At 43.6% G+C, this 26,243-nt stretch overlaps 1 protein-coding gene and 1 non-coding gene across 4 annotated transcripts; both read right to left on the reverse strand.

Moving 5' to 3' along the window:
• Nucleotides 1-1,060: 1,060 nt before the first annotated feature.
• Nucleotides 1,061-10,221, reverse strand: Cryba1 (crystallin beta A1). 3 transcript variants are annotated; one of them, XM_042693315.1, is made up of 6 exons: nucleotides 10,176-10,221; nucleotides 8,040-8,104; nucleotides 6,473-6,591; nucleotides 4,501-4,642; nucleotides 3,154-3,296; nucleotides 1,061-1,337 (listed from the first exon to the last, which is right to left on the reverse strand). In XM_042693315.1, exons 1-6 carry the CDS (start codon nucleotides 10,204-10,206, stop codon nucleotides 1,190-1,192), a joined length of 648 nt encoding a protein of 215 aa, XP_042549249.1. In that variant the 5' UTR covers nucleotides 10,207-10,221; the 3' UTR covers nucleotides 1,061-1,189. The 3 variants fall into 3 exon arrangements, with proteins under 3 accessions (XP_042549249.1, XP_042549260.1, XP_042549267.1); XM_042693326.1 differs by lacking the exon at nucleotides 10,176-10,221 and adding an exon at nucleotides 8,213-8,236 and having other exon boundaries at nucleotides 1,092-1,337; XM_042693333.1 differs by lacking the exons at nucleotides 1,061-1,337; nucleotides 4,501-4,642 and having other exon boundaries at nucleotides 3,170-3,296.
• A 10,735-nt stretch (nucleotides 10,222-20,956) lies between these two features.
• LOC122120443 lies at nucleotides 20,957-21,156 on the reverse strand. The gene has a single exon (XR_006149695.1). It is a non-coding gene; the product is annotated as a U2 spliceosomal RNA (small nuclear RNA).
• Nucleotides 21,157-26,243: the final 5,087 nt, after the last annotated feature.

The following is a 26,243-nucleotide window of genomic DNA, read 5'->3' on the forward strand; positions in this document are numbered from 1 at the left end:
TGTTTAGCATTAATTGCTAAGGTTAGGGATAACTGCTAAGATCAAAGGAGGGAATTGTACAAAAAAGGTACATAAATAGTTACTATAGAAACGTAATATTTGAGCCTGGTTCTTGTGGTTCACGCCTGTAATCTAGCTACTCAGGAGGCTGGGATCTGAGGATCACAGTTCAAAGCCAGCCCGGGCAGGAAACTCCGTGAACCTCTTACCTCCAATAAACCACTAGAAAGCCAGAAGCGGCACTGTAACTCAAGCAGTAACTCGCCTTGAGCTAAAGAGCGCAAAGATAGCGCCCAGGCCCAGAGTTCAAGCCCCACGACTGACAAAAAAAAAACAAAACTGGTAATATTTAGATTGAGTACTTTTTAAGATGGGGAATAAAGCCAGGTGCTGGTGGCTCACGCCTGTAATCCTAGCTATGCAGGAGGCTGAGATGTGAGGATCGAGGTTCAAAGCCAGCCCGGGCAGGAAATTCCGGGAGACTCCTATCTCCAAAAAGCCACCAGAAAACCGAAAGTGGCGCTGTAGCTCAAGCCGAAGAACGCTCACTGAGCTGAAGAGCTGAAGGACAGCGCCCAAACCCAGAGTTCAAGCCCCATGACCGACCAAAAAAAAAAAGATGGGGAATTAAATAGGCACTGGTAGCTCATTCCTATAATCTTAACTACTCAAGGAGACTGAGATCTGAGAATTGCGATTCAAAGCCAGCCCAGACAGGAAAAGTCTGTGATACTTATCTCCATAAAACCACCAGAAACCCGGAAATGGCTGTGGCTCAAGTGGTATAGAGCTCACCTTGAGCTGAAGAGCTGAGGGACAGCACCCAGACCCAGAGTTAAAGGCCCACGACCAGGGTAAGGGAGGAGGGGAAGACGGGGAATAATTTTCCTCCTGGTAACTTGCAAGGACACAAAACAATTTGAATTTGGCTGAGTGGTGCACTCCCCAGCAGCCAGCCTGGACCATATAGGGAGACATGGCCTCCAAAAAAAGGTGAGGGCATTAGAGTTACTGAAGTTTATGTTTACCATACAAGTGCAATTCGGTCCACAAAGTTTTGTTTTTTTAAATGACATTTATTATGGGTTTCAGCAACTAACATTGGAAGCAGTGCCTCAGCAGAACAAAACTCTACAGAGTGCTTAGCAAGGTCTCATGCTCAAGGAATTCTCTTGGAGCTTTTAATCCACTACTGTTGGATACGGCGAATGGATTGGATCTGGGAAGTCTGGGCATGAGAACCCCACTCTCTCCAATGTTTATAATCTCCTCCATGATGGTCACATTCCAAGATATACTGATAGCCACGATATCCAGGATACTGGTAGCAAACCCAGCTAGAAAATTGAAAGCACATTGCTTATTAAAACAGCTCATAACAAAAAAATTAGTTAGGAACCTGGTAAATATCCCAAAACTTAGGCCTCATTAACATGCTTTTATGCTTAGAAAACAGCCATATGTATATATCAGACATTGTGAACATCGTAAGGCTACAACTAGTTAGCCTTGTGACTGGGCATGATGGCTCTTGCCTATCAGGTACTTGGGAGGTGAATTAGTGAGGTTTGAGGCAAGACAGGGTTTCAAAAAAGATCCCAACCAGGCACTGGTGGCTCTTGCCTGTAATCCTAGCTACTTAGAAGACAGATTTGAGGATGGAAGATCCCACTAGGCACTAGTGGATCATGCCTGTAATCCTAACTATGCAGGAGGTTGAGATCGGAGGATCACAGTTTGAAGCCAATGGCAGGAAATTAGCAAATGCCAGACTGGAAGTGTGGCTCAAGTAGTAGAGTAAGAAAGCCATTCAAGAGCCCTCAAGTTCAAGGAAACAAGATTCTATCTCAATAAGCTATGTAGCTTACACAGATAAAAGGATCACAATCCTGGCTTGCTTGGTCAGAAACATAAGCAAAGCAAAAAGATCTAGGAACATTTTTTTTCTGTCATGGGGCTTGAACTTGGCCTGAGCGCTGTCCATCAGCTCTTCAGCCCAAGGCGAGCGCTTTACCACTTGAACTACGGCGTCACTTCTGGTTTTCTGGTGGTTTATTGGAGATAAGAGTTTCACAGACTGTCCTGCTAGGGCTGGCTTTGAACCACAATCCTCAGATCTCAGCCTCCTAAATACCTAGGATTACAGGCGTGAGCCACCGGTACCCGGCTTTTTTTTTTTTTTTGCCAGTCCTGGGGCTTGAACTCAGGGCCTGGGCATGGTCCCTGAGCTGCTTTTGCTGAAGGCCAGCACTATACCACTCGAACCACAGCGCCACTTCTAGCTTTTTCTGTTAATGCGGTACTAAGGAATCCAACCCAGGGCTTCGTGAATGCTAGGCAAATACTCTACCACTAAGCCACCTCCCCAGCCATAGGAACATGAGTTATGTGGTAGAGTTCATGCCTAACAAATGCAAGGTCCTGAGCTCAAACCTCATTTCTACTAAAAAGAAAAGTGAAAAAAAGAAAAGGCAAACTATTCTACATAAATACTTCCATTAGGAGAAGAATCTAACAAGTGTTAGTTGGCACAACTTGAGATTCAAAATAATAACTACAATGTGATAAGCAAACCAGTACAATGCCAGTGTTTGAAATCTGGTATACTATGACAATTTAATGTGTTAATATTCACAAGGTTTACACCCATAGGAACTTGAAATGTACTTGAACTCTGTTCTTTCTTTTCTCTTTCTTTTTCTTTCTTCCTTTTTTCTTTCTTTGTTTCTTTCTTTGTTTCCTTCCTTCCTTCCTTCCCTCTTTCTTCTTTCCCCCATCCTTCCTTCCTTCCTTCCTTCCTTCCTTTTCTTCCTTCCTTCCTTCCTTTCTTTCTTTCTTTCTTTCTTTCTTTCTTTCTTTCTTTCTTTCTTTCTTTCTTTCTTTCTTTCTTTCTTTCTTTCTTTCTTTCTTTCTTCTTCTTTCTTAACTTTTCTTTCTTTCTCCAGTGCTAGGGCTTGAACTCAGGGCCTGGGCACTGTCCCTGAGCTTCAGGTGCTCAAGGCTAACACTCTACCACTTGAGCCAGAGCACCACTTCTAGCTTTTTCAGTTTATGTGGTACTGAGGAATCCAACCCAGGGCTTCATGCATACTAGGAGCAAGCACTCTACCACTAGGCCACATTCCCAGTCCTGAACTCTGTTTTTCAACTTACGCTCCACATTGTATCTTCATGGAACCAACTTCATTGTTGAACCAACCCATGGCTTGCAAAGAAGGGTAGTCATCACAGATCTCCCACTGGCGTCCAATGAAGTTCTCTTTCTCAAAGATGGTAATCTTAGACTCCTTATGATTCTGTAATTCAGAAAGTACTGTTAAGGTTATCATCTTTTGATTCATGACACATTTTTCAAGATTAAAACACTTTCTGGTCTATAAGAAAGTACATAGCCATTAAAAGATTCAGGTAACTCAGGATCCATTTTATACATGAGTGGAAATGTCACAATGAAACACCTTTGTGCAACTAGTATATGTTAGAGTCAGGTAATGCAGAGATTTCTTTATAAGAAAAACAATCCTGTTAAAATATTAAAATACTGATTATTTTGTGACAATATCTAATGTGGAAAAATACCTCACAGAGCAATACAAGAAGCAAAACATACATATATGTACATGTGTTGGAAATAACATCAAGTAAGAAGGCAAAATTAGTCTTGGTATAGAATATTGGTATATCTTGGATAGAAAGTAGTGGGGGAGCAATTGACTTGAAAACAGTATCAGGATTTTATGGAGTGATGACATTATTCTGTATGCAGTTAGGTTGTTGGTTAAATGAGTATATTTTTCAAAACTGATGAAAGTGTACACTTTGCATTTTATTATATGTCAGTTATACATTAAGTGAAAAAAATGCTATGAAATTACAGATAGGGGGCTGGGAAGGTGGCTCAGTGGTAGAGCGCTTGCCTTGCATACCTGAGGCCCTGGGTTCGATTCCTCAGCACCACATAAGCAAAAAGAAAAAAGCCAGAAGTGGTGCTGTGGCTCAAGTGATAGAGCGCTAGCCTTGAGCTGAACAGCTGAGGACAGCGCCCAGGCCCAGAGTTCAGGCATCACAACCGGACCGGAAAAAAAAAAAAAAGTCTCACAGAGTTTCCTCTTTCTCTGTCCCTCCAACATAGATTGCCATCTTCCTGCCATCATCTCCTCACCTTCATGCCTGGCATATTTCTCTGTGTGTATTATCACAGATTGATATTTAACTAGCCAAAGATTTCCTTTGTGCACTACATGATAAGTCTTCCACTAGTTGTCCTATAGCACTTTTGACTGTTCTCTTGAGTATGTGCTTCCTGCTACCTGTAAGAAAATCCATACTTTCAGCTTAAGAAAATACTATCTAGTAGAGTACAATTAATGACAGACTTCAAGAAAAAGAACAATTTTTTCTCTTTTGTACTTTCATCCTCCCTGCCACATCCAGCATAATTGAAGAGTTTGCACCTTCTTTTGCCCCATCCCTGTGCCCAGAAACAAGTTTCAAACTCACAGCCGAACAGATGGGGCGGAAGGACATGAGACGCTCAATGTGGTAGGCATTGCTCCCGCTCCAGGCATCCCAGCGAGGGTATTCTCCTCTTTCCAGAACAAACTGTTGTCCACAGAAGCTGGTATGTTCATAACCAATCCAGCTGCCAAAGACAGTTGTGTTCATTCATGGTGTTTAAAGCCTATATGACCTCCGGGGGAGGCTGCTATATGACAGTTATCTCTTTACCTGTTTTCTATAGGCAAGAGGGTTCTGTGGCTGTTCTGAAAGAATCCTAGGTAGACTTAAGGCTCCAAATGCACAGATCTGATTACAGTCACTGCCCCACCCCACTGAATTTTGTGTGTGTGTATGTGTGTGTGTGTGTGTGTGTACTTACATATACATCTATATTTTTTGTTGAACTCAGGGTTCCAAATGCACAGATCTGATTACTGAAAAAACCATCATCCCCGTTGAATTTTGATATACATAGATGTCAATATATGTTTATTCACATAGAGATTTATATCTATTATTAAATGATTTGTATTATTTATTATAAATTAAAATTGGGGGGGGGCTGGGAAGGTGGTTCAGTGGCAGAGTGTTTGCCTTGCATGCATGAAGCCCTGGGTTCAATTCCTCAGCACCACATAAACAGAAAAAGCTGAAAGTGGTGCTATGGCTCAAGTGGTAGAGCGCTAGCCTTGAGCTGAAGAGCTGAGGGACAGTGCCCAGACCCAGAGTTCAAGCCCCACAACTGACCCCCCAAAAAATAATTAATTAATTAAAATTGGGGCTGAGGGGCTGGGAAGGTGGCTCAGTGGTAGAGCGCTTGCCTTGCATGCATGAGGCCCTGGGTTCGATTCCTCAGCACCTCATAAGCAAAAAGAAAAAAGCCGGAAGTGGTGCTGTGGCTCAAGTGGTAGAGTGCTAGCCTTGAGCTGAAGAGCTGAGGGACAGCGCCCAGGCCCAGAGTTCAGGCCCCATGACCAGACCCCAAAAAAATAAAAATAAAATAAAATAAAATGTGGCTTAGTGGTAGAGTGCTTGCCTAGCATGCATGAATCCTTCAGTACCACATAAACAAAAAGAGCAGAAGCAGAAGCCGGGCACTGGTGGCTCACGCCTGTAATCCTAGCTACTCAGGAGGCTGAGATCTGAGGATCGCGGTTCAAAGCCAGCCCGAGCAGGAGAGATCATGAGACTCCTATCTCCAATAAACCACCAGAAAACCAGAAGTGGCGCTGTAGCTCAAGTGGTAGAGCACTCGCCTTGAGCTGAAGAGCTGAGGGACAGCACCCAGGCCCAGAGTTCAAGCCCCACGACCGACAAAAAAAAAAAAAAAAAAGAGCAGAAGTGGTGCTGGGGCTCAAGTGGTGGAGCACTAGCCTTGAGCACAGAGAGGCTCAGAGACAAAGCCCAAGCCCTGAGTTCAAGCCCCAGGAGGGGCAAAAAAATTATAAATTAGAATTTATTACAAATTAAAACTTATTATAAATTAAAATTATATTGTTTATATTATTTATTTATTTTTGTCAGTCTTGGGGCTTGAACTTAGGGCACTGTCCCTGAGCTCTTTTGGTCAGGGCTAGCACTCTACCACTTCGAGTCACAGTGCCACTTCTGATGGTTAATTGGAGATAAGAGTCTCAGGGACTTTTCTGCCTGGGCTGGCTTTGAACCAAGATCCACAAATCTCAGCCTCATGAATAGCTGGTTCTAAAGGTGTGAGCCACCAATGCCCAGTATGAATTTACATTTTTTAACTCCCAAGTTTCATACCAAGAATCCTGAAGAACCTCATGTCCTTTCTAGCTTTGAGTTACTAAATTATGCATATAGTAATTTCATTTTGAGATTATTCCAGGATTTTCTCCAAAAAATGATTAATGTCTAGGGAACATTTCTTCCTTCCTCCTTCCCTACCCATGTATCTAAAGGGACCTAGAATTCAGAAGGCTGAGGTTTAGCCAAGGTCCATACTCACGCGCCACATTCCACCTTGAGAGATCGTACATTATCAAAACTGCGCTCAGCAACGTTTGGGCAGGAGCTGGTGAACTCCATCCTCTTGCCCTGGAAATTCTCCTGGTCATAGATGGTTATCTGTAATGGGATTAAATAGGGCAAGAAAAGTAGAACCTGGTACAGCAAGAAGAGCAGAGACTAAGTTAACAGCTTAACTTACATCTACATTGTGTTTTCCATCACCAGTTGTGGTCCAAAGTGTGTGTGTAGGGGGAGGGGAGGGGAAATGGTTGGGTGTCTTTGTTCTTTTCTTTTGTTTTGTTTTTGTGGGGCCTGGGCCTGGGCCTGGGCGCTGTCCTTGGGCTTCTTTTTTTCAAGGCTAGCACTTTACCAGATGATCCACAGTGCCACTTCTGGCTTTTTCTGTGATTAATTGGAGAGAAGAGTCTCAAGGACTTTCCTGCTTGGGCTGGCTTCAAACTACAAACTCAGCTTTCAGTCTCCTGAATAGCTAGGATTACAGGCATGAGCCACTGGCACCTAGCTCCAAAAATCTTGATACCGACATTCAGTCAGAATAAATGGTACAAAAGAGTTCAAATTAATGCCACTGGCTGGTGGTATCTGCATGCTTGGGCTAGGGGGTAAGATCTGGGGGAATTGGTTTATACTAGAAATAGCCACCAGGGATGATGACCAGCCCAATGGACAAAGGGCTTGTGGGCTGTAATTACATCAAACTTCCTGCATATGTATCCCAGAAACTGGACTTTTTTCTTGGCAGCTTCAGCCACATTCAGCCACAACCCTCTTGTACTTCTTTAATTAGAATTTGACTCTTCAATCTGACAAAAGGACAATTTGAAAAGCTGGGAACTAGCCTCAGAGGTGACCAAGGTAGAAGGTAAAGTGTTTTGGAGAAGCAGAGGAAGGCGTGGAGAACAGCCACTTCTGCCCAAGTTAACCAACTTCAGTCAGAATCAATGCCTGGATCCTATGACTTAGAACTAAACCTCTTCATTTTGGGGCCTTCAGTTTGTCCATTGGTGTAGTTCCCTCTTGGGTTTCTCTATTTTAAAAATGATTTTATGCCGGGTGCCAGTGGCTCACACCTGTAATCCTAGCTACTCAGGAGGCTGAGATCTGAAGATCATGGTTCAAAGCCAGCCCGGGCAGGAAAGTTTGTGAGACTCTTATCTCCAATAAACCACTAGAAAACTGAAAGTGGTGCTATGGCTCAAGCGGTAGAGAACTCACCTTGAGCTGAAGAGCACAGGGACAGTACCCAAGCCCAGAGTTCAAGCTCCACAACCGACAAATAAAATAAAATGATTTTACCAGTGTGGAGGGGAATCAACCAAGGAAATTACTATTACTTTCTCACCTATGACAGGCTTCCAGATTATCCTTCCATCCTGACAGATTCTTCAACAGTGTCAATGGGGTAGACCCTTCCCCTCTATACTAATATTTATTGCTCACATCTCATCTCATGGCAAGTGCAACCCTGGTGTCTGCTCTAAGACAGCATCTCATCCATGTGCTGTCCTAGTCTCCCATTTTCCATGTGATCAGGACGGGCTTACCTTCCATGGTCCCAAGGACCCTGGCATAGGGTTGGTCTGAGCCATCTTGGTGGTTGGAAGAGTTTCTGAAAGACAGAACACAAACCAGTGATATGCCTTCTAAGGTAGGAGGAGAGGCAAGAATGCACAGGGAAAGGAAAAGAGGCCCAAAGTCCAATAGACTTTGATGGGACCTTGTGGTTTACTACTTGAGCTGCAAGTTTTCCACTGGCAAAGCTTCTGCATGCAGTCATTCTAATAATTAGAAACAATAATGCAGGTAAAGTACTGCACAAGCATCATGACCTCTTGACAAATGTACTTTCTATCCTCTAGCTTGCCTGTAACAGCATTGACTGAAGTACAAGCTATGATCTCAACTCCTTGGCAACTGTCTTCTCAAGACCCCTCATGACACTGGTCACATGGGTAGCAATGCCAGAATCCCCAATTGGTCTTTACCTTGCTGCGCCTGAAACTCTTCTGTCCTCTCTAGCCTGTAACTACCCACTTTCTTTCTCCCCTGATTGTTTAGTACTCATCACAATGCTGATCTGTGTTCCTACTGACTAGCTCCTAGCTGAGGATCCTCAATGGTAGGGCCCAGGAATTTTGGGTGATTGATAGAATACCCATTACATACTTAAATAGAAATGGCGATATTGAAAAAGATTTATTGAAGGAAAATGAAGAAAAAAGTATAGTAATAACATATAATAATAACTCACTCTAGGTCAGACCCTTTTCTAAATGTTTTACATGCACAAAAAGCCTTTGAGATGAATGCCATCATTATTTCCATTTTACAGATGTGGGTTCTGATGGACATGGAAGTTTTGTGAACTACCATCTTAAACAGACCTAAAAATGGTAGGATGAGCCGGGCACCGGTGGCTCACGCCTGTAATCCTAGCTGAGGAGGCTGAGATCTGAGGATCTCGGTTCAAAGCCAGCCTGGGCAGGAAAGTCCGTGAAACTCTTATCTCCAATAAACCACCAGAAAACCGGAAGTGGCGATGTAGCCTAAATGGTAAAGCACTAGCCCTGAGCTGTAGAGCTGAGGGACAGTGCTCAGGCCCAGAGATCAAGCCCCACGACCAAAAAAAAAAAAAAAAAAAAAAAGATGGTAGGATGAGTAAAACAAGGAAAGATAGGAGGAAAGGAACGGGGAAGGAAGAGAAAGGGAAGGAAGAATGAAAGGCAGGTGTGCACAGATTTCTTGATTCAGGAAAGATACTCATGGCCCTTCCTCCTGGCTGGTATCAGGCCCAGAAATTAGTTGATGTAAACTTGTATTTCTTTTTTTCTCTCTTTCCTTCCTTCCTTCCTTTTTTCTTTTTTTTCTTTCTCCTTCCTTCTTTTTTTAAATTTTATTTATTTTTTTATGCGGTATCAAGGAATTGAACCCAAGAGCCTCATGCATGCTAGGCAAGCACTGTACCACTAAGCCACATTCCCAGCCCTTTCCTTCCTTCCTTCCTTCCTTCCTTTCCTCCTTTCTTTTCTTTCCTTCCCTCCCTCCCTCCCTCCCTCCCTCCCTTCCTTCCTTCCTTCCTTCCTTCCTTCCTTCCTTCCTTCCTTCCTTCCTTCCTTCCTTCCTTCCTTCCTTCCTTCCTTTCTTTCGTCCTGGGGCTTGAATTCAGGAAGGTTTAGATGCTGTCTCTGAGCTTTTGTCCTAAAGACTAGCATGCCACATTTGAGCCACATCTCCATTTCCAGCTTTTTTTTTTTCTTAGTTAATTAGAGTCTCGTGGGCTTCTCTACCCAGATGGGCTTTGAACTACAATCCTCAGATTTCAGCCTCCTGAGTAGCAAAGATTTACAAGCATAAGCCACCAATGCCAGCTTCATATTTCTTTCTATTCTAAGCTTCTGCTGTTCTTACCTTGTCCCTGTGTCCAGTATCTGCTCCTTTCTTGCTACCCCTGCCCACAGTCATAGTTTCCAGGGCAGTGGTTATTGCCATATAGGTGACTCTTCTTACCATGTCAAGAGGAGGCTACCTTCCTTCCCCCTACCCCCAGAGTCCGCTACTCTTCTCCACTACCTTCAAAGGCTCTGGCCTTTAGGCAGCAAAACTGGGCCTTCTCCTGCATGTATTTGTTTAGGGGAAGGAGAAGAATGGCAAAGGTAGGGACACTCCCAGGCCTTACTCACCCAGCTCCCGCTGCACAGTCTGGGTCTCCATCTGGTGCCACTTCCTCTGTGGATCCCCTCTTTATAGTCCTATGACCAATGGTTGATGGTCTGGTCAGCACTTTGCTTTCCCTCTCCCTTTGTTTCCCTTGATCCCAAGAGCTTTGGTGGCTCAGCCTACTAGGCAGGCATCCCTCTGGCCTTTGTTTAAACCAGGGTTACAGAAGTACAGAGAGGCCCACTGCTTGGGCTAGGCTGGCTATTGCAGGCCGTGGCTATGTGGTATTCATCTGAAATGGTTGCTGAGGACAGGAGGTCTTTGCAATGAATATTTGTTCTCTGTCCTTCTCCCAGATCCTCAAGTCACCCAGGACTTTCATGACATCTTGGGAGGTCTTATCAAATATATCAAAATGAACCTTATTTCCATATATACATTTCTCCTTCTTCTTCTTCTTCTTCTTCTTCTTCTTCTTCTTCTTCTTCTCCTTCTTCTCCTTCTTCTCCTTCTTCTCCTTCTTCTCCTTCTTCTCCTTCTTCTTCTTTCTCTTTCTTTTGTTGTTGTTGTTGCTGTTGGGCGTATACCTTGAATTCTGTGCTTGGGTGCTGTCCCAAGCACTTCAGCTCAAGGCGAGCACTCTACTACTTGCGCCACAGTGCCACTTCCTGTTTTCTGGTGGTTAATAAGAGTCTCACGGACTTTCATGCCCAGGCTGGCTTTGAATTGCATTCCTCAGATCTCAGTCTCCTGAGTATCTAGGATTACAGGTGTGAGCCAGCAGAGCCTGGCTTCTTAATTTCTTTTTCTTCTTTTTTTTTTTCTTTTTCCTCCCAGTTCTGGGGTTTAAACTCAGAGCTTTGTGCTCTTGCTTAGCCTTTTTTTTTTTTTTGCTCAAGGCTGGTACACTACTACTTGAACCACACCTCCAGCTTTTTGCTGGTTAATTGAAGATAAGAATTTCTTGGATTTGTCTGCCCAGGCTAGCTGGCTTTGAAGCATGATACTCAGATCTCAGCCTCCTGAGTATCTACAGGTGTGGGCCATCAATGTGCAGCTGATTTACATTTCTTGTTGTTTTTTTCTAAGTGAAAGGATTATTAAAATTCTGAGTTTCATTGAGAAAAGATAAATGGCTCACTGTGTTCTTGAAACTCTATTCTACTATAGCTATATATGACTATTTAAGAGCTGAATTCACTTACTATTAACTAGGAGACGTGAATCTCACTATAGCTATTTTATTAAATATTCATTTTAATGTTACAGTTTGCTTTTAAAAATTTGGAACTAATCAACTTTCTGTGGTGTGTGTGTGTGTGTGTGTGTGTGTGTGTGTGTGTGTGTGTGTGTGTATGTGTGTGTGTGTATATGTGTTTTGCCTGTCGTGGGGCCAGAACTCTGGGCCTGGGTGCTGTCCCTCAGCTCTTCAGCTCAAGGAGAGCACTCTATCACTTGAGCCACAGCACCACTTCTGGCTTTTTCTGTTTATGTTGTGCTGAGGAATCGAACCCAGAGCCTCATGCATGCAAGGCAAGCACTCTACCACCGATCCACCTTCCCAGCCCCAACCTTCAATGGTTTTTGGTTTTTTTTTGTCGGTCGTGGGGCTTGAACTCTGGGCTTGGGTGCTGTCCCTCAACTCTTCAGCTCAAAGCGAGCGCTCTACCACTTGAGCTACAGCGCCACTTCCGGTTTTCTGGTGGTTTATTGGAGATAGGAGTCTCACGGTCTCTCTTGCCCGGGCTGGCTTTGAACCGCGATCCTCAGATCTCAGCCTCCTGAGTAGCTAGGATTACAGGCGTGAGCCACCAGTATTGTTTTAGGCTTGAGAAAAACCTCACAAGCCCAAGAAACTGTTCCCCTAGTACCCTAAAGGGCAAAATGACTACTCTCTATAAATTAGGGCAGTTGGTAAGAATTGAGGATTGGGGATTATGGGCCTCACCAGTGGCCCTGACAATGCTATATACTGTTGAAGTCACAGCTACTAAGAGAAGCAAGAGGGCAGGGGGGTGGAGAGGACTTTGAATCAGGCAGATGAGGGTCCAGATCCCCTCGTTGGGTGACTTTGGGCAAGTCACTCAACCTCAATAAAGAGTAGACCTATCTCATATAATGTAGGTCCATGATTCTCATCCCTTACCTCTCTCTCTTCCCAGTAGCAGATGCTAGCAAATCATACAGCACCTTGGAGACAGGAAGAAAGTTCTCCTAAAGCCAGGTACTGGTGGCTCACATCTGTAATCCTAGCTACTTAGGATATTGAAAACTGAGGACTGAGGTACAAAGGTAGCCCAGGAAGACAAACTCAAGACTCTTACTTCCAATAAACCATAAAAAAAAAAAAACTACCCAGAAATGGAGCTGTGTTTAAGTGGTCTCGTGCCAGCCTTGAGTGGAAAAAACTAAGGAAGAGCACAAGGCCCTGTGTTCAAGCCCTAGTACCAACACAAAGAGGAGAGGAAAGGAGGGAGGGAGAAAGAGAGAGAGAGAGAATGAAAGAGAAAATAAAAAATAAAAAATGCTCTTCTAGTCCGTTTTTACTCTAGCCTATGGCTCAAGTTTCAGCAGAGCCCTCTCTCTCAGAACCAAAAGACAGGGGACAAAGTCTGATATTTGTGCATATTTGGATAGAATAAGCGTATAAGTCTGATGCTAAGATCAGCATACCACTCCTTCAAGGATGTTACTGCCACCTTGATTAATTGCCGAAGTCTGAATTAATGTCTAGCAAGAAACTGAGTTGCTGGGACCTTGTTCAGCTTAGCCCCCTGGTAGTGGTGAAACAGTTGCTGTTCATGGAATGTGGCTTTTCCTTTTCTTTCTCTTCCTTCTATTTTTTCTCCTCAAAAGTGGGGTAGAGGGCTGGGAAGGTGGCTCAGTGGTAGAGTGCTTGCCTTGCATGCATGAGGCCCTGGGTTCGATTCCTCAGCACCACATAAGCAGAAAAAAAAAGCCAGAAGTGGCGCTGTGGCTCAAGTGGTAGAGTGCTAGCCTTGAGCTGAAGAGCTGAGGGACAGTGCCCAGGCCCAGAGTTCAGGCCCCATGACCGGATCAAAAAAAAAACAAAAAACTGGGGTAGAGAAACAGTTCTTTGATAACTGTTCATTCATTCATTACCTAATTCCTGGGCTATTCACTCCCCAACTCTGGGCTAAGTATGGTCCTTAGGTAGTTTCATAACATGATTATACTTCTCCAGTTCCTACACTGATCATACTGTAGAAATTTCTTTAGGAATGAGATATATTACACTCCAAAGAGGGGCTAATAAAGCACTTAGAACTCAAGTACAGGACAAAAAATTTACAGTATATTTTTCTGTACTCTCGTTGTACCTCAAGAACATATTTCTTTTTGTGTATGTGCCAGTACTGGGACTTGAACCCTGTGGGTCTCTCACTCTCATTTGGCTTTTTCCTTTACCACTTGAGCCACATACAGCTTCCCTTTTGGCTTTTTGGTGGTTAATTGGAGATAATAGTCTCATGGACTTTTGTGCTCAAGTTGTCTTTGAACCAAAATCCTCAGATTTCATCCTTCTAAGTAGCTAGGATTATAGGTGTGAGCCACCAGCACCTGGCTTTTTTTCTTTTTCTTGTTCCTTGTTTCTTTTATTCTTTTCTTTCTTTCTTTCTTTCTTTTTTGTCAGTTGTGGTGCCTGAACTCTGGGCCTGGGAGCTGTCCCTCAGCTCTTCAGCTCAAGGCTAGCACCCTACCACTAGAGCCACAGCACCACTTCCAGCTTTTTCTGCTTATGTAATGCTGAGGAATTGAACCCAGGGCCTCATGTATATAAGGTAAGCACTCTACCACTGAGCCACCTTCCCAGCCCCTTGTTTCTTTTTTTTTTTTTTTTAGGTCAAAGTTTTATTGATCCAAACCTCCTTTTTTTAAAAAAATTACTTTATTGTTATAATAAAGGTGATGTGCAGGAAGTGGTGCTACAGCTCAAAGTGATAGAGCACTGGCCTTCAGCAAAAAAGCTCAGGGAAGAAGGGCGCTGGTGGCTCACACCTGTAATCCTAGCTACTCAGGAGGCTGAGATCTGAGGATCGCGGTTCAAAGCCAGCCTGGGCAAGAAAGACCGTGAGACTCCTATCTCCAATAAACCACCAGAAAACCAGAAGTGGCGCTGTAGCTCAAGTGGTAGAGCGCTCGCCTTGAGCTGAAGAGCTGAGGGACAGCGCCCAGGCCCAGAGTTCAAGACCCATGACCGACAAAAAAAAAAAAAAAAGCTCAGGGATAGCACCAGGCGCTGATTTCAAGCCCCATGACCCACAAAAAAAGAAAGAAAGAAAGAAAGAAGAAAGAAAAAAGAAAGAAAGAAAGAAGGAGAAGGAAGGAAGGAGATATACAGAGGGATTATAGTTACATAAGTCAGGTATTCTTTTTCTTTTTTAAGAACATATTTTCTAATCCCTCCATTGTTCAAGTTATATATGTTAATATAACTTTTAAAAATATATATTTTCTATGAAAATAAATTATTTTTGAAAATAAACTTAATTACTTTGATTAGCTCCCATTCACTGTGAGGGCAAGTCCTCCTTATTCTTCTTCATTGCTCTAATATCAACCCTGAGCATAGCTCCTAGCTAGCTTGATAAATATATTTTGTGTGAATGAACAATAAATGAATGGGCTTTGTGACTCTAGGAACACAGAGGTAATTGTAGTATAGTTCTTACTGCTCCCTCTAAGCCCCCTGCTGAATATGGGTGCTCACACCAGCTACAACGGGTCTGCTTGTTCTTCACACGCTTTAAATCAGCATTTTATTTGGGAGCTTTACACTCTACTGGGTTACTGGTACAATGTAGACTTATTTAAGTAATTTATAATTTTTGCTGTCAAATGGGGCTTTTACCCCATTTTTACCCAGTGGCTCATGTCTATAATCTTAAATACTCCTAGGGCCGAAAGCTGAGGTACAAAGCCAGACTGGGCAGAAAAGTCCAGGAAACTCTATCTCCAAATTACCAGCAAAAAAAGCTGGAAGTGGAGGCTGGGAAGGTGGTTCAATTGTAGAGTGCTTGCCTTGCATGCATAAGGCCCTGGGTTTGATTCCTCAGCACCATATAAACAGAAAGCCGGAAGTGGTGCTGTGGTTCAAGTGGTAGAGCACTAGCCTTGAGTTGAAGAGCTGAGGGTCAGCGCCCAGACCCAGAGTTCAGGCCCCACGACCGGATCCAAAAAAAAAAAAGGTATATTCTTTTTTTTTTTTTTTGCCAGTCATGGGGCCTGAACTCTGGGCCTGGGCGCTGTCCCTCAGCTCTTCAGCTGAAGGCTAGCTCTCTACCACTTGAGCCAGAGCGCCACTTCGGGCTTTTTCTGCTATCTGGTGCTGAGGAATCGAACCCAGGACCTCAGGTATACAAGGCAAGCGCTTTACCACTGAGCCATCTTCCCAGCCCCAAAAGGTATATTCTTATAAAAACTCAGGGATGCTGGGCACTGTTGACTCATGCCTGTAATCCTAGCTACAGGAGGCTGAGATCTGAGGATCACGGTTCAAAGCCAACCCGGGCAGAAAAGTCTATGAGACTCTTATCTCCAATAAACCACTAAAAACCAGAAGTGGCGGCTGTGGCTCAAGCAGTATTGCACTCACCTTTAGTTGAATTGCTGAGGGATAACACCCAAGCCCAGAGTTCAAGCCCCAGGACCGAAAAAAAACAACAAAGAAAAAACAACTCAGGGGCTGGGAAGGTGGCTCAGTGGTAGAGCGCTTGCCTTGCATGTATGAGGCCCTGGGTTCGATTCCTCAGCACCACATAAGCAAAAAAAGAAAAAAAAAGAAAAAAAGTAAAAACAACTCAGGGACATTCTGGCACTGATGACACTGATGACTCACACCTGTAATCCTAGCTACTCAGGAGGCTGAGATCTGAGAATCACAGTTCAAAGCTAGCCCTGGCAGGAAATTCCATGAGACTCTTATCTTCAATTAACCACCAGAAAACTGGAAGTGGCTCTGTGGCTCTAAGTGGTAGAATGCCAGCCTTGAGTGAAAAAGCTCAGGGACAGTTCAAGCCCCTGAGTTCAAGCACCACGATGAAAAAAAAAAATCCAGATCTGGAGTTCAAGCCCAATATTGACACAGGTGTGCGCACGGATGTGTGCTCGTACACACACACACACACACACACACACACACACACACACACACACACACCTCAATATGGCTTTAACCAACTTCTAGAGGTTTCTTCTCTGACATTGGAACTGCTGCTTCACCTGCCCACACTGATCATTGACCTCAGAGCTCCAGACCCCATCTCCTTCAATGAAAGTTAGATCGAGGCTTGCTGAAGGAGTGGGTAGGAAGAGAATCACGTTATCTCTTTGTCCAAACTGGGTTTAGATCTCTTCTGTTCACCTTTCATCACACCTACCCCTCACAGAGCAATGACTGAGCCAAATAGTGTCTTTTCAATCCTCACAACCACCCTACAAGGTAGATCATTGCAATACCCATTTTACAGATGAGTAATCTTAGGTTCTGAGAGGCAGAAAACCATGCCAGGGAATCCAGTAGCCACTTTAGTGTGTTTGTTTATCTGACTCTCACACATGAAGTAGGGTGATAATTCCTACCTCACCCATTGCTGTCAGAAGAAAGAAGATAAAGAGGAGAGCTCAGGAAATGAACTGCTTTATTGATTGTGTCAAATCAGATACTATCTTGTGCCAGATTCTCAGAGAAACAAGTAGGAGCAAGCAGCAATGAGTTTAGAAAAACTTGTCTTTGAACTCAGAAAAGATCACATTCTTTTTTGTTGGTCATGGGCCTGAACTCTGGGCTTAGGCGCTATCCCTCAGCTTTTCAGCTCAAGGCCAGCACTCCACTTGAGCCACAGTGCCACTTCCAGCTTTTTGTAGTGCTGAGGAATTGAATCCAGGGCCTCATGCATGCAAGGCAAGCACTCTACCACTGAGCCACCTTCCCAGCCCTCATTTATTTTTTCTTTCTAATATTTTTCATTAATAGTAGCTGCATATTTCATTAGTCTAGCCTTCCTTCCTCTCTCTCTCTCTCTCTGTGTGTGTGTGTGTGTGTGTGTATGTGTGTGTGTTGGTAATGGTGCTTGAACTCAGGTCCTGAATGCTGTCCCTGTGTTTTTTTCACTCAAGGCTGGCTCTCCTGGCTCTTTATCACTTCATCCATACCTCTACCACAAGCTTTTTGGTGGTTAGTTAGAGATAAGAGCTTCATGGCCTTTCCTGTCTGGCTTTGAACGTCTATCCTCATATCTCAGCTTCCTGAGTAACTAGGATTATAAGTGTAAGCCCTAGCACCTGGATCTTTCATTTTTACAGTGCTGGAATTGAACCTAAGGCACAGTGTATATTGGACATATGCTCTACTACTGAGCTAAACCTTAGTCCTTGTTTAGTTTTCTTTTCTTTCTCATTTTTTTCTTTCTTTCTCTCTTTCTTTCTTTTCTTTCTTTCATCGGTCATGGGGCTTGAATCCTGGGCCTGGGTGCTGTCCCTGAGCTCTTCAGCTCAAGGCTAGTGCTCTTGAGCCACAGTGCAACTTCTGGGTTTCTGGCAGTTTACTGGAGATAAGAGTCTCATGGACTTTGTTGCCTGGACTGGTTTTGAACCACAATCCTCATATCTCAGCCTCCTGAGTAGTTAGGGTTACAAGAGTAAGCTACCAGCACCTGGATCTTTCTTTCATTTTTACAGTGCTGGAATTAAACCTAAGGCTCAGTGTATACTGGGCATATGCTCCACTATTGAGCTAAGCCCTAGTCCTTGTTTGTCTAGTTTTCTGAAGGTCCACTGGGGACATGGATTATGAACCACAGTTATTGCCCAAGCTGTGGAACAGCTGTCTGTCCAGTGGGATGAGTTGTTAGATTTAGATGACTGACATTAGGTGATCATGAGTACCTGCCAAATGTAACGTGGGCAGTTTGACTCTTGGGCTTCTTGACATGAGGGCACATGCCAACGTTGGCTAGGGCTCAATAGAAATGTACAGGTGGTATGGACCCCTTGGCTTTGCCTTTGGGCCCAGGCAAAGGGAGTAGAGGTGAGGTCATGGGGCCAGGGGAGCCCTTGGACTCAGCACTTTGTGGTGAGCACACAATGGGGCCAGCCAGGCGGCTGAGCAGCACTTTTGTTGTTTGGGAATAAGCAGGATGGGTACAAAGCAAAGGACCCAGTCAGCGTTCAGCCAGCCTCCCTCCCCCACAAGGGCCTGCCTCTGGGGAGCCTTTTATGCTCTGTCCCTTTCTACTTCTTTAAATAGGCAGGAGAGCTGGGGCCTGGCTTAAAAGGCAAGCACTGAGGGAGAACTTGGGAGGCATCTTGAGCCTCCAGTTCTCTCTGGCCCTTTCTGAGCCATCTACTCCTCTGCTTTCAGGCAAAATGAATACCAGCCTGAAAAGGGCCTGAGATGGGGTGCTGTTGGCCAGATTCTGATGTCTGTTTCCTACAAGCATTTCAATTCATTTAGCCTTTAAATTTTCTGTTCTGCAACTCATTTTTTTCCTCCCTCCCTCCCTCCCTCCCTCCCTCCCTCCCTTCCTTCCTTCCTTTTCTTTTCTTTTTTGGTTGTGGGGCTTGAATTCAGGGCTTGAGAGCTGTAACTGAGCTGTTTTGCTGAAGGCTAGGACTCTACCATTTGAGCCACAGATCTATTTCTGGTTTTCTGGTGGTTAATTGGAGATGATGTCTGACAGACTTTTTTTTTTTTTTTTTTTTGGTCCTGGGGCTTGAACTCTGGGCTTGGGTGCTGTCCTTCAGCTCTTCAGTTCAAGGCAAGTTTACTGGAGATATGAGTCTCACAGACTTTCCTGCCTGGGCTGGCTTTAAACTGCGATCCTCAGATCTCAGCCTCCTGAGTAGCTAGGGTTACAGGCCACTGGCGCCTGGCTTGACAGACTTTCTTATATGGGCTAGCTTTGAACTGTGATCCTCAGATCTCAGCTTCCTGGTAGCTAGGATTACAAGCATGAGCTACCAGCACCTGGCTTCATTTCCTCTTGAAATATTTAGAAAACTAGGTCTTTATATGAAACTTGTCCTGTTGGACTCTGCTCAGGCTACAAGAGTGGAGAAGTCTAACTGTGTCTCGTGTAGGGTCACCGAATGGAGCAAAGAAAAATATAAGACACTTGGCTCAGATTTTGATTTCAGATAGAAATTGAGTATTTTGGGGCTGGGAAGGTGGCTCAGTGGTAGATTGCTTACCTTGCCTGTATGAGGCCCTGGGTTTGATTCCTCAGCACCACATGAACAGAAAAAGCTGAAGTGGCGCTGGAGCTCCAGTGGTACACTCTGCCTTGACTGGTTTTTCCCTTCTGTTGAAGTTCAGAAGCTGAAAATCCAAGATCAAGGTGCCCTCAGCCTGGTTTCATCTGAAGCCTTGTCTTTGGTCTGCAGATAGCAGTCTTTAATACAATGTTCTGTGAGCTCATATCTTTCAGCTCTAATCTGGCCCCCCCCCCATCTTCTTTCTATTCTCCCCCCCCCCCCGATCTTCTTTCTATTCTCGTGTCCAGTGCCAGCCCCCAGACCTGAGCTCTCTCCCTTAGCTTTTTGTCTCAAGATGCACTCTATCTCTTGAGCCACAGCTCTATTTTTCACTTTTTGGTGGTTAAATGGAAATAAGAGTCTCATGGACTTTCTTCCCTTGACTAGTTTTGAACAGTAATCCTCTTGGGCAAAGAACTGCAGGCATGAGCCACCAGCACCCAGTTCCTGTGTTTTTTCTTTTGTAGTGTCCCTTTTTTTGTTTTGGGGTGTGTGTGTGTGTGTGTGTGTGTGTGTGTGTATGTGTGTGTTTGTAGGTTGTGAGGCTGGAACTCTGGGCCTGGGCACTGTCCCTCAACTCTTCAAATCAAGGCAAGTGCTCCACCACTTGAGCCACAGTATCACTTCTGGTTTTCTGAGTAGTTTTTTGGAGTCTCAGGGACTTTCCTGCCCGGGCAGACTTTGAACCACCATCCTCAGATCTCAGCCTCCTGAGTAGCTAGGATTACAGGCATGAGCCACAGGCACCTGGCACTGCATCCCTTTGTTTTAGTAAAGGATGTTCTCTTAGCCAGGCACCGACTCAAGTGGTAGAATGCTAGCCTTGAGCTGAAGAGCTCCAGGACAGTACCCAAGCCAAGTTCAAGCTTCATGAACAATAACAAAAAAAAAGGATATTCTCTAATAGTGCCTTGAGAAATGGTACATGTAAATGATGCACTTGAAGTGAAAACATCTAAAAATGCACTTTTGTAGAGTCCTGTGATTAAAGCTTTGGTTGGATGAAGAATTCCAGAACTCTGAACATATTTTCTCTTGTTTTCTTTGTGCTGCTGCTATGGGAAAGTATGAGGCCATTTTGCTTCCTGGTTCTTAGTATGACTATTTTTTTTCTTTCTGGAAGCTTCTGTGGCTATGCATTAGTGAAAATCCTTTTTTCCTTCTAGGTATCTGGTAGACGCTTTCAGTGCTAAGGGAATATGTGTCTTTTGATCCTTTTTTGTATTATTTCTTTGATCATTTTTTCATCCCTTTTCAATATGCCTCTTTTTGTTTGTGACTTGTGTTGGCTGGATATTGGTCTCCTGAATTAATACAGCAATACTATATTTCTCCTCTACTTTATGTCCTTTTGTCTTCCCTTTCTCCCTCCCTCCCTCCCTCCCTCCTTCCCTTCCTTCCTTCCTTCCTTTCTTCCTTGTCCAGGAACTGAACTCAAACTCAATACCTGACACTTCTGCTCATTGGCTGGAAATCTACCAACTGAGCCATGCCTCCAACCCCATGTTTCTTTTTTAATTCCTGTGGAAGAAGAGGCACCATTCCTAGAGGTTCTGCAATACTAGGTCAATTTGTGAGTAGATGGAGCAAGTTTCTATTTTATCTCCTTGCTCCCAAAGCCCATTTAGTAAATTGCTTTGGATAGAAGGTGTATCAGATATTAAACTAGATATTCAACTGGTCAGAATAGATACTATACTTGATCTTATCCAAAAGCCAAAAACGGATTCTTCATCTTTTTTTCCCCTGACTTCTAGGAAATGTCCTTGATTTTAGCTTTGATTAGTTTCTACCAAAATACTACAAACATGACTTAAAACAACACAAATTCATTGGCTACTGTAAGCTTAGCTACAAGTAATAGAAACCCCAATGCAAATTGCCTTAAATGCAGTAAGGTAAGCTTTGGGCTTGGTGGATCCAGTGATATTTTGGTGATTTGGGTTTTTCCATCCTATTCTGACTTCAGGGTTGAATTCCTTCTAAGGCTAATTGTTTTCATGATTGCGCAGTATTTTCCAGTAGCAACTGGGGCTGAGAGAGAGAAAAGAGAGAGAGAAGCTCCCTATGACTTTCTGAAGAACAATTAGGAACCTCTTCAGCAGCCTCTAATAATATAAGTCTCATGCCTTACTGATCAAATTAACAAGAGTTAATAACATTTTTTGTATTTGCTTTAGATCTTTTTAAAAATTTCTTTTGAAGAAAACAAGGATAGCTGGGCACCAGTGGTTCACATCTATAGTCCTAGTTACTCATGAGGCTGAAATTGAAGCCAGCCTAGGCAGGAAACTGGGAGACTCTCATCTCCAATTAATCACAGAAAAAGCCACAAGTAGCACTGTGGATCAAGTCGTAAAATGCTAGCCTTGAGCCAAAAGGAGCCCAGGGACAGCACCCAGGACCAAAGTGCAAGCCCCAGAACTGGCAACAAAACAAAACAAACAAACCAAAAAAACCCCACAAAACTTAAGAGATAAAAGTAAAAATTCAGGGGCTGGGAAGGTGGCTCAGTGGTAGTGCTTGCCTTGCATGCCTGAGGCCCTGGGTTCGATTCCTCAGCACCACATAAGCAAAAAGAAAAAAGCCGGAAGTGGCTCTGTGGCTCAAGTGGTAGAGCGCTAGCCTTGAGCTGAAGAGCTGAGGGACAGCGCCCAGGCCCAGAATTCAGGCCCCACGACCAGACACCCCCCCGCCCCCCCAAAAAAGGTAAAAATTCAGCAGGCACCAATGGTTTACACCTATAATTCTAGCTACTCAGGAGGCTGAGATATGAGGATCGAGGTTCAAAGCCAGCCAGAGCAGGAAGTCTGTGAGACTCTTATCTCCAATTAACCACTAGAACTGGAAGTGGTGTTATGGCTCAAATGGTAGAGTGCTTGGCTTGAAGATCTGAAGAGCTCAGGACAGCACCCAGGCCCAGAGTTCAAGCCCCCATTACCAAAAAAAAAAAAAAAAAAGAATTCCTATATACTTCACTCAATAGCAAACTTATTCTCCTTTTTCCCTCTGTAGAAGTTGGTACATATTCTTCCTCCTGTGTTTATGTGTAAACATGTGAATGTTTACCATATTTGCATACCTATGCACATAAATTTACTTGAATATATTTGCATTGCTGGATTGAACCCAGGGCTTTAACCAATGTCCTCTACAACTGGAGTATATGTTTGGCCCTGTATATATATATATATATATATATATATATATATATATATATATACACACACACACACACACACACACACACACATATATATATATATATAATAAATATATATAATGGGGGAGGCAGTAGTGGAGCTTGAACTCAGCTTGGGAGCTGTCCATCAACTCTTCAGCTCAAGGCTAGCACTCTACCACTTGAGCCACAGAACAACTTCCGGCTTTTTCTGTTCATGTGGTACTGAAGAGTGGAACTCAGGGCCTCATGCATGGGAGGCAAGCATTCTACCACTGAGCCACCTTCCTAGCCCCAGGCCCTGGATATTTTTTACTGCCTACTTACAAAACTATATTGTGTAGTGTTTTTATTTTGTAAAAAAAAAAAAGAAACAATGGAGGGGGTAACAATGCTCAATAGGAAGTGTACTCATTACCTTACTCATGTAACTGTAACCCTCTGTATAGTATCTTTACAATAAAAAATTAAAAAATATTTAAAAAAGGAAGTAAGTCAAGTGTCACTGACATGCCTATAATCCTCGCTTCTCAGGAGGCTGAGATCACAGAATCAAGGTTCCAGGCCAGCCTGGGCAGAAAAGTCCCCAAGACTCCATCTCTAAAATAACAAGGCAAAAGCCAGGCTGGAGGTGGTGAGGGGGACAGAATGCCAGCCATGAGCAGCCAGCTGAGCAAGAAAGAAGCCCTAAGTTAAAACACAACACTGGCAAAAACAAAAACAAAAACAAGGAAGAATATACCATACAGTCCATATGATACACATGCATGTAAATTTTTTTTTTTTTTTTTTGGTTGGTCATGGGGCTTGAACTCTGGGCCTGGGCGCTGTCCCTCAGCTCTTCAGCTCAAGGCGAGTGCTCTACCACTTGAGCTACAGCGCCACTTCTGGTTTTCTGGTGGTTTATTGGAGATAGGAGTCTCACGGTCTCTCCTGCCCGGGCTGGCTTTGAACCGCGATCCTCAGATCTCAGCCTCCTGAGTAGCTAGGATTACAGGCGTGAGCCACCAGCGCCCGGCCATGCATGTAAATTTTGCAGGTCATTTTCTTTGACATTATGTACACACCCACACCCACACCCACCCACACACACACACACACACATGCACGCGCAGTGTGCGCGCGTTTCTACGCTTCTGAATAGTTTTTACTAATTTTCTATTTATTTGTTTGTTTTTTCTAATGTCTCAGCAAATCTCATATGTATTCAGGTGTTATTTCTGCCTTTGGCAGTTTTGGAAGCCTGATTTTTCTTTTCACAAACTTCAGGCCAATCCCTAGTCCTGTTGCTGTGTTCCATTGCCCAGTCAGGGGCATAATTATTCTATAACCTGTTTTAACTACAAGACAGCCTTTTTGTTTTTGTCTTTGAGTAGGAAATCTGGTTCCAGCTCCTGTACCAGAGGCCACATCTTTCCTCCTCAGGGGGCAGTGAATTCCTGACTCTGAAACCATACAAGATGGGATAAATGAGCCCTGAGACATCACAGTGAGCAACCAAGGACTTTCAGGCAAACTTCTCATTTGCATTCTAACATACATATTGTTAAAAATGTACAAATAAAGCTGGCCACCGATGGCTTGCACCTATAATCCTAGTTACTCAGGAGGAGGATTGTGATTCAAAGCCAGCCCAAGCAGGAAAGACTGAGAGACTTTTATCTCCAATTGGCCACCAAAAATGTGGAAGTAAAGCAATAGCCCAAGTGGTAGAGTGCTAGCCTCGAGCAAAAAAGCTTACAGACAGAGCTGGGCCCTGAGTTCAAGCCTCAGGACTGGCATATGCACACGCACACACACATGAACACACACACACACACACACACACATACACACACAAAGTAGAGATTTTGAGCCATTCATCTCAAGAATTTTTACAAAGCAGATACACTGGTACAACTGTCACCATTATTGGCAACCTCTCTCCATCCCTAAAACCTCCTCAAGCTCCTGCCTGAAAGGTAACTACTATTCCAATTTCTTGTTTTGTTTGCTGGTCGTGGGGTCTGAAGTCTGGGCCTGGGCTCTGTCCCTCAGCTTTTCAGCTCAAGGCTAGCTCTCTACCACTCCTGACTTTTTCTGCTTATGTGGTACTGAGGAATTGAACCCAGGGCCTCATGCATGCAAGGCAAGCACTCTACCACTGAGCCACCTTCCCAGCCCCTACTCTTCCATTTCTAACAGCATAAATCCCTGTTAACCATTCTGTATTTATTTTATTTTATTTTGTCAGTCATGAGGTTTAAACTCAGGATCTGGTTACCGTCCCTGAGCATTTTTTGCTCAAGGCTAGTGCTTTACCACTTTGAGCCACAGTGGCACTTCTAGTTTTCTGATGATTAGTTAGAGGTAAGAGTTTCTTGGACTTTCCTGCCTGGGTTGGCTTTGATCTGTGATCCTTGATCTCAGGTACCTGAGTAGCTAGGATTACAGGTGTGAGCCACTGGGGCCCAGCTCATTCTATACTTTATATACTTGGAATTGTACTGTGTATGCTCTTTAGTGTCTGTCTTCTTTCTCTTGTAATGTTGGTGAGCTTTACTTATGTCATTGACATACAGCTGTTTGTTCTCATCCTTGTATAGTAAGTATTCTATCTATGATCACTGACATTCAATTGTTTATTCTCATCACTGTACCATATTCTGTCTAGGACAATCCATTCTAGTGTTGTTAATTACAGGTATTTTTCTCACTTTGGGGCTATTATGAATGGAATTCTTATGAACAGTTTTGTACAGGTTTTGGCTAACATATATATATATATATATATATATATATTTATTTATTTATTTTTTTGTCGGTCATGGGGCTTGAACTCTGGCTTGGGCACTGTCCTTGCACTCTTCAGCTCAAGGTGAGCGCTCTACTGCTTGAGCCACAGTGCCACTTACGGTTTTCAAGTGGTTTTATTGGAGATAAGAGTCTCACAGGCTTTCCTGCCCAGGCTGGCTTTGAACCAAGATCCTCAGATCTCAGCCTCCTGAATAGCTAGGATTACAGGCATGAGCCACCGGCGCCTGGCTAATGTATATTCTTTTATTTAGGTTATATTCCTAGGAATGGAATTGCTGAGTATTCAATATGCTCAGTTTTTAGCAGACATTGCCAAATCAATTTTCAACATTTACTAATCTGTTTTGATGTCTGTGGGTCACGTATCAGAGGATTCAGAGCCAAAACAGATCTTGTCCTTCAATTACACTGGGTAATTGTCACAGTCCTTTTCAAGGTAAATGAATTTAAACTGATTGGAGATTCTCTTAATACCTCTCTTTTCTTTTGGTGATACTGAAGTTTTGAACTCAGGGCCTTGGACTTTCTGATAAGGGCTCTACCACTGGAGCAACACCCCTGTAGTTCTTTTGCTGTTAAGTTTGCTTTCCAGATAGGGTCTTGTGCTTTTGCCTTGGCCTGCCTTTTGCCTTTGGACTAAGATCCTCCTACCTCATTCTCCTAAGTAATTGGAATTACAGACGTGTGCCATCACATAACTGGTTTGGCATGAATCTTGTATACTTCACCATATATAATCACAAAGTATGTCTCTATGGGTTTTTTTGAGCTTTTATCACATGCCAGGTATCATTCTAAGAGGTTATTACATCTTTATTATATCCATATATAGGATCCA

This window comes from Dipodomys spectabilis, unplaced genomic scaffold, assembly GCF_019054845.1.
Source record: "Dipodomys spectabilis isolate Male_0828 unplaced genomic scaffold, ASM1905484v1 ptg000004l, whole genome shotgun sequence".
Lineage (NCBI taxonomy): Eukaryota > Metazoa > Chordata > Mammalia > Rodentia > Heteromyidae > Dipodomys > Dipodomys spectabilis.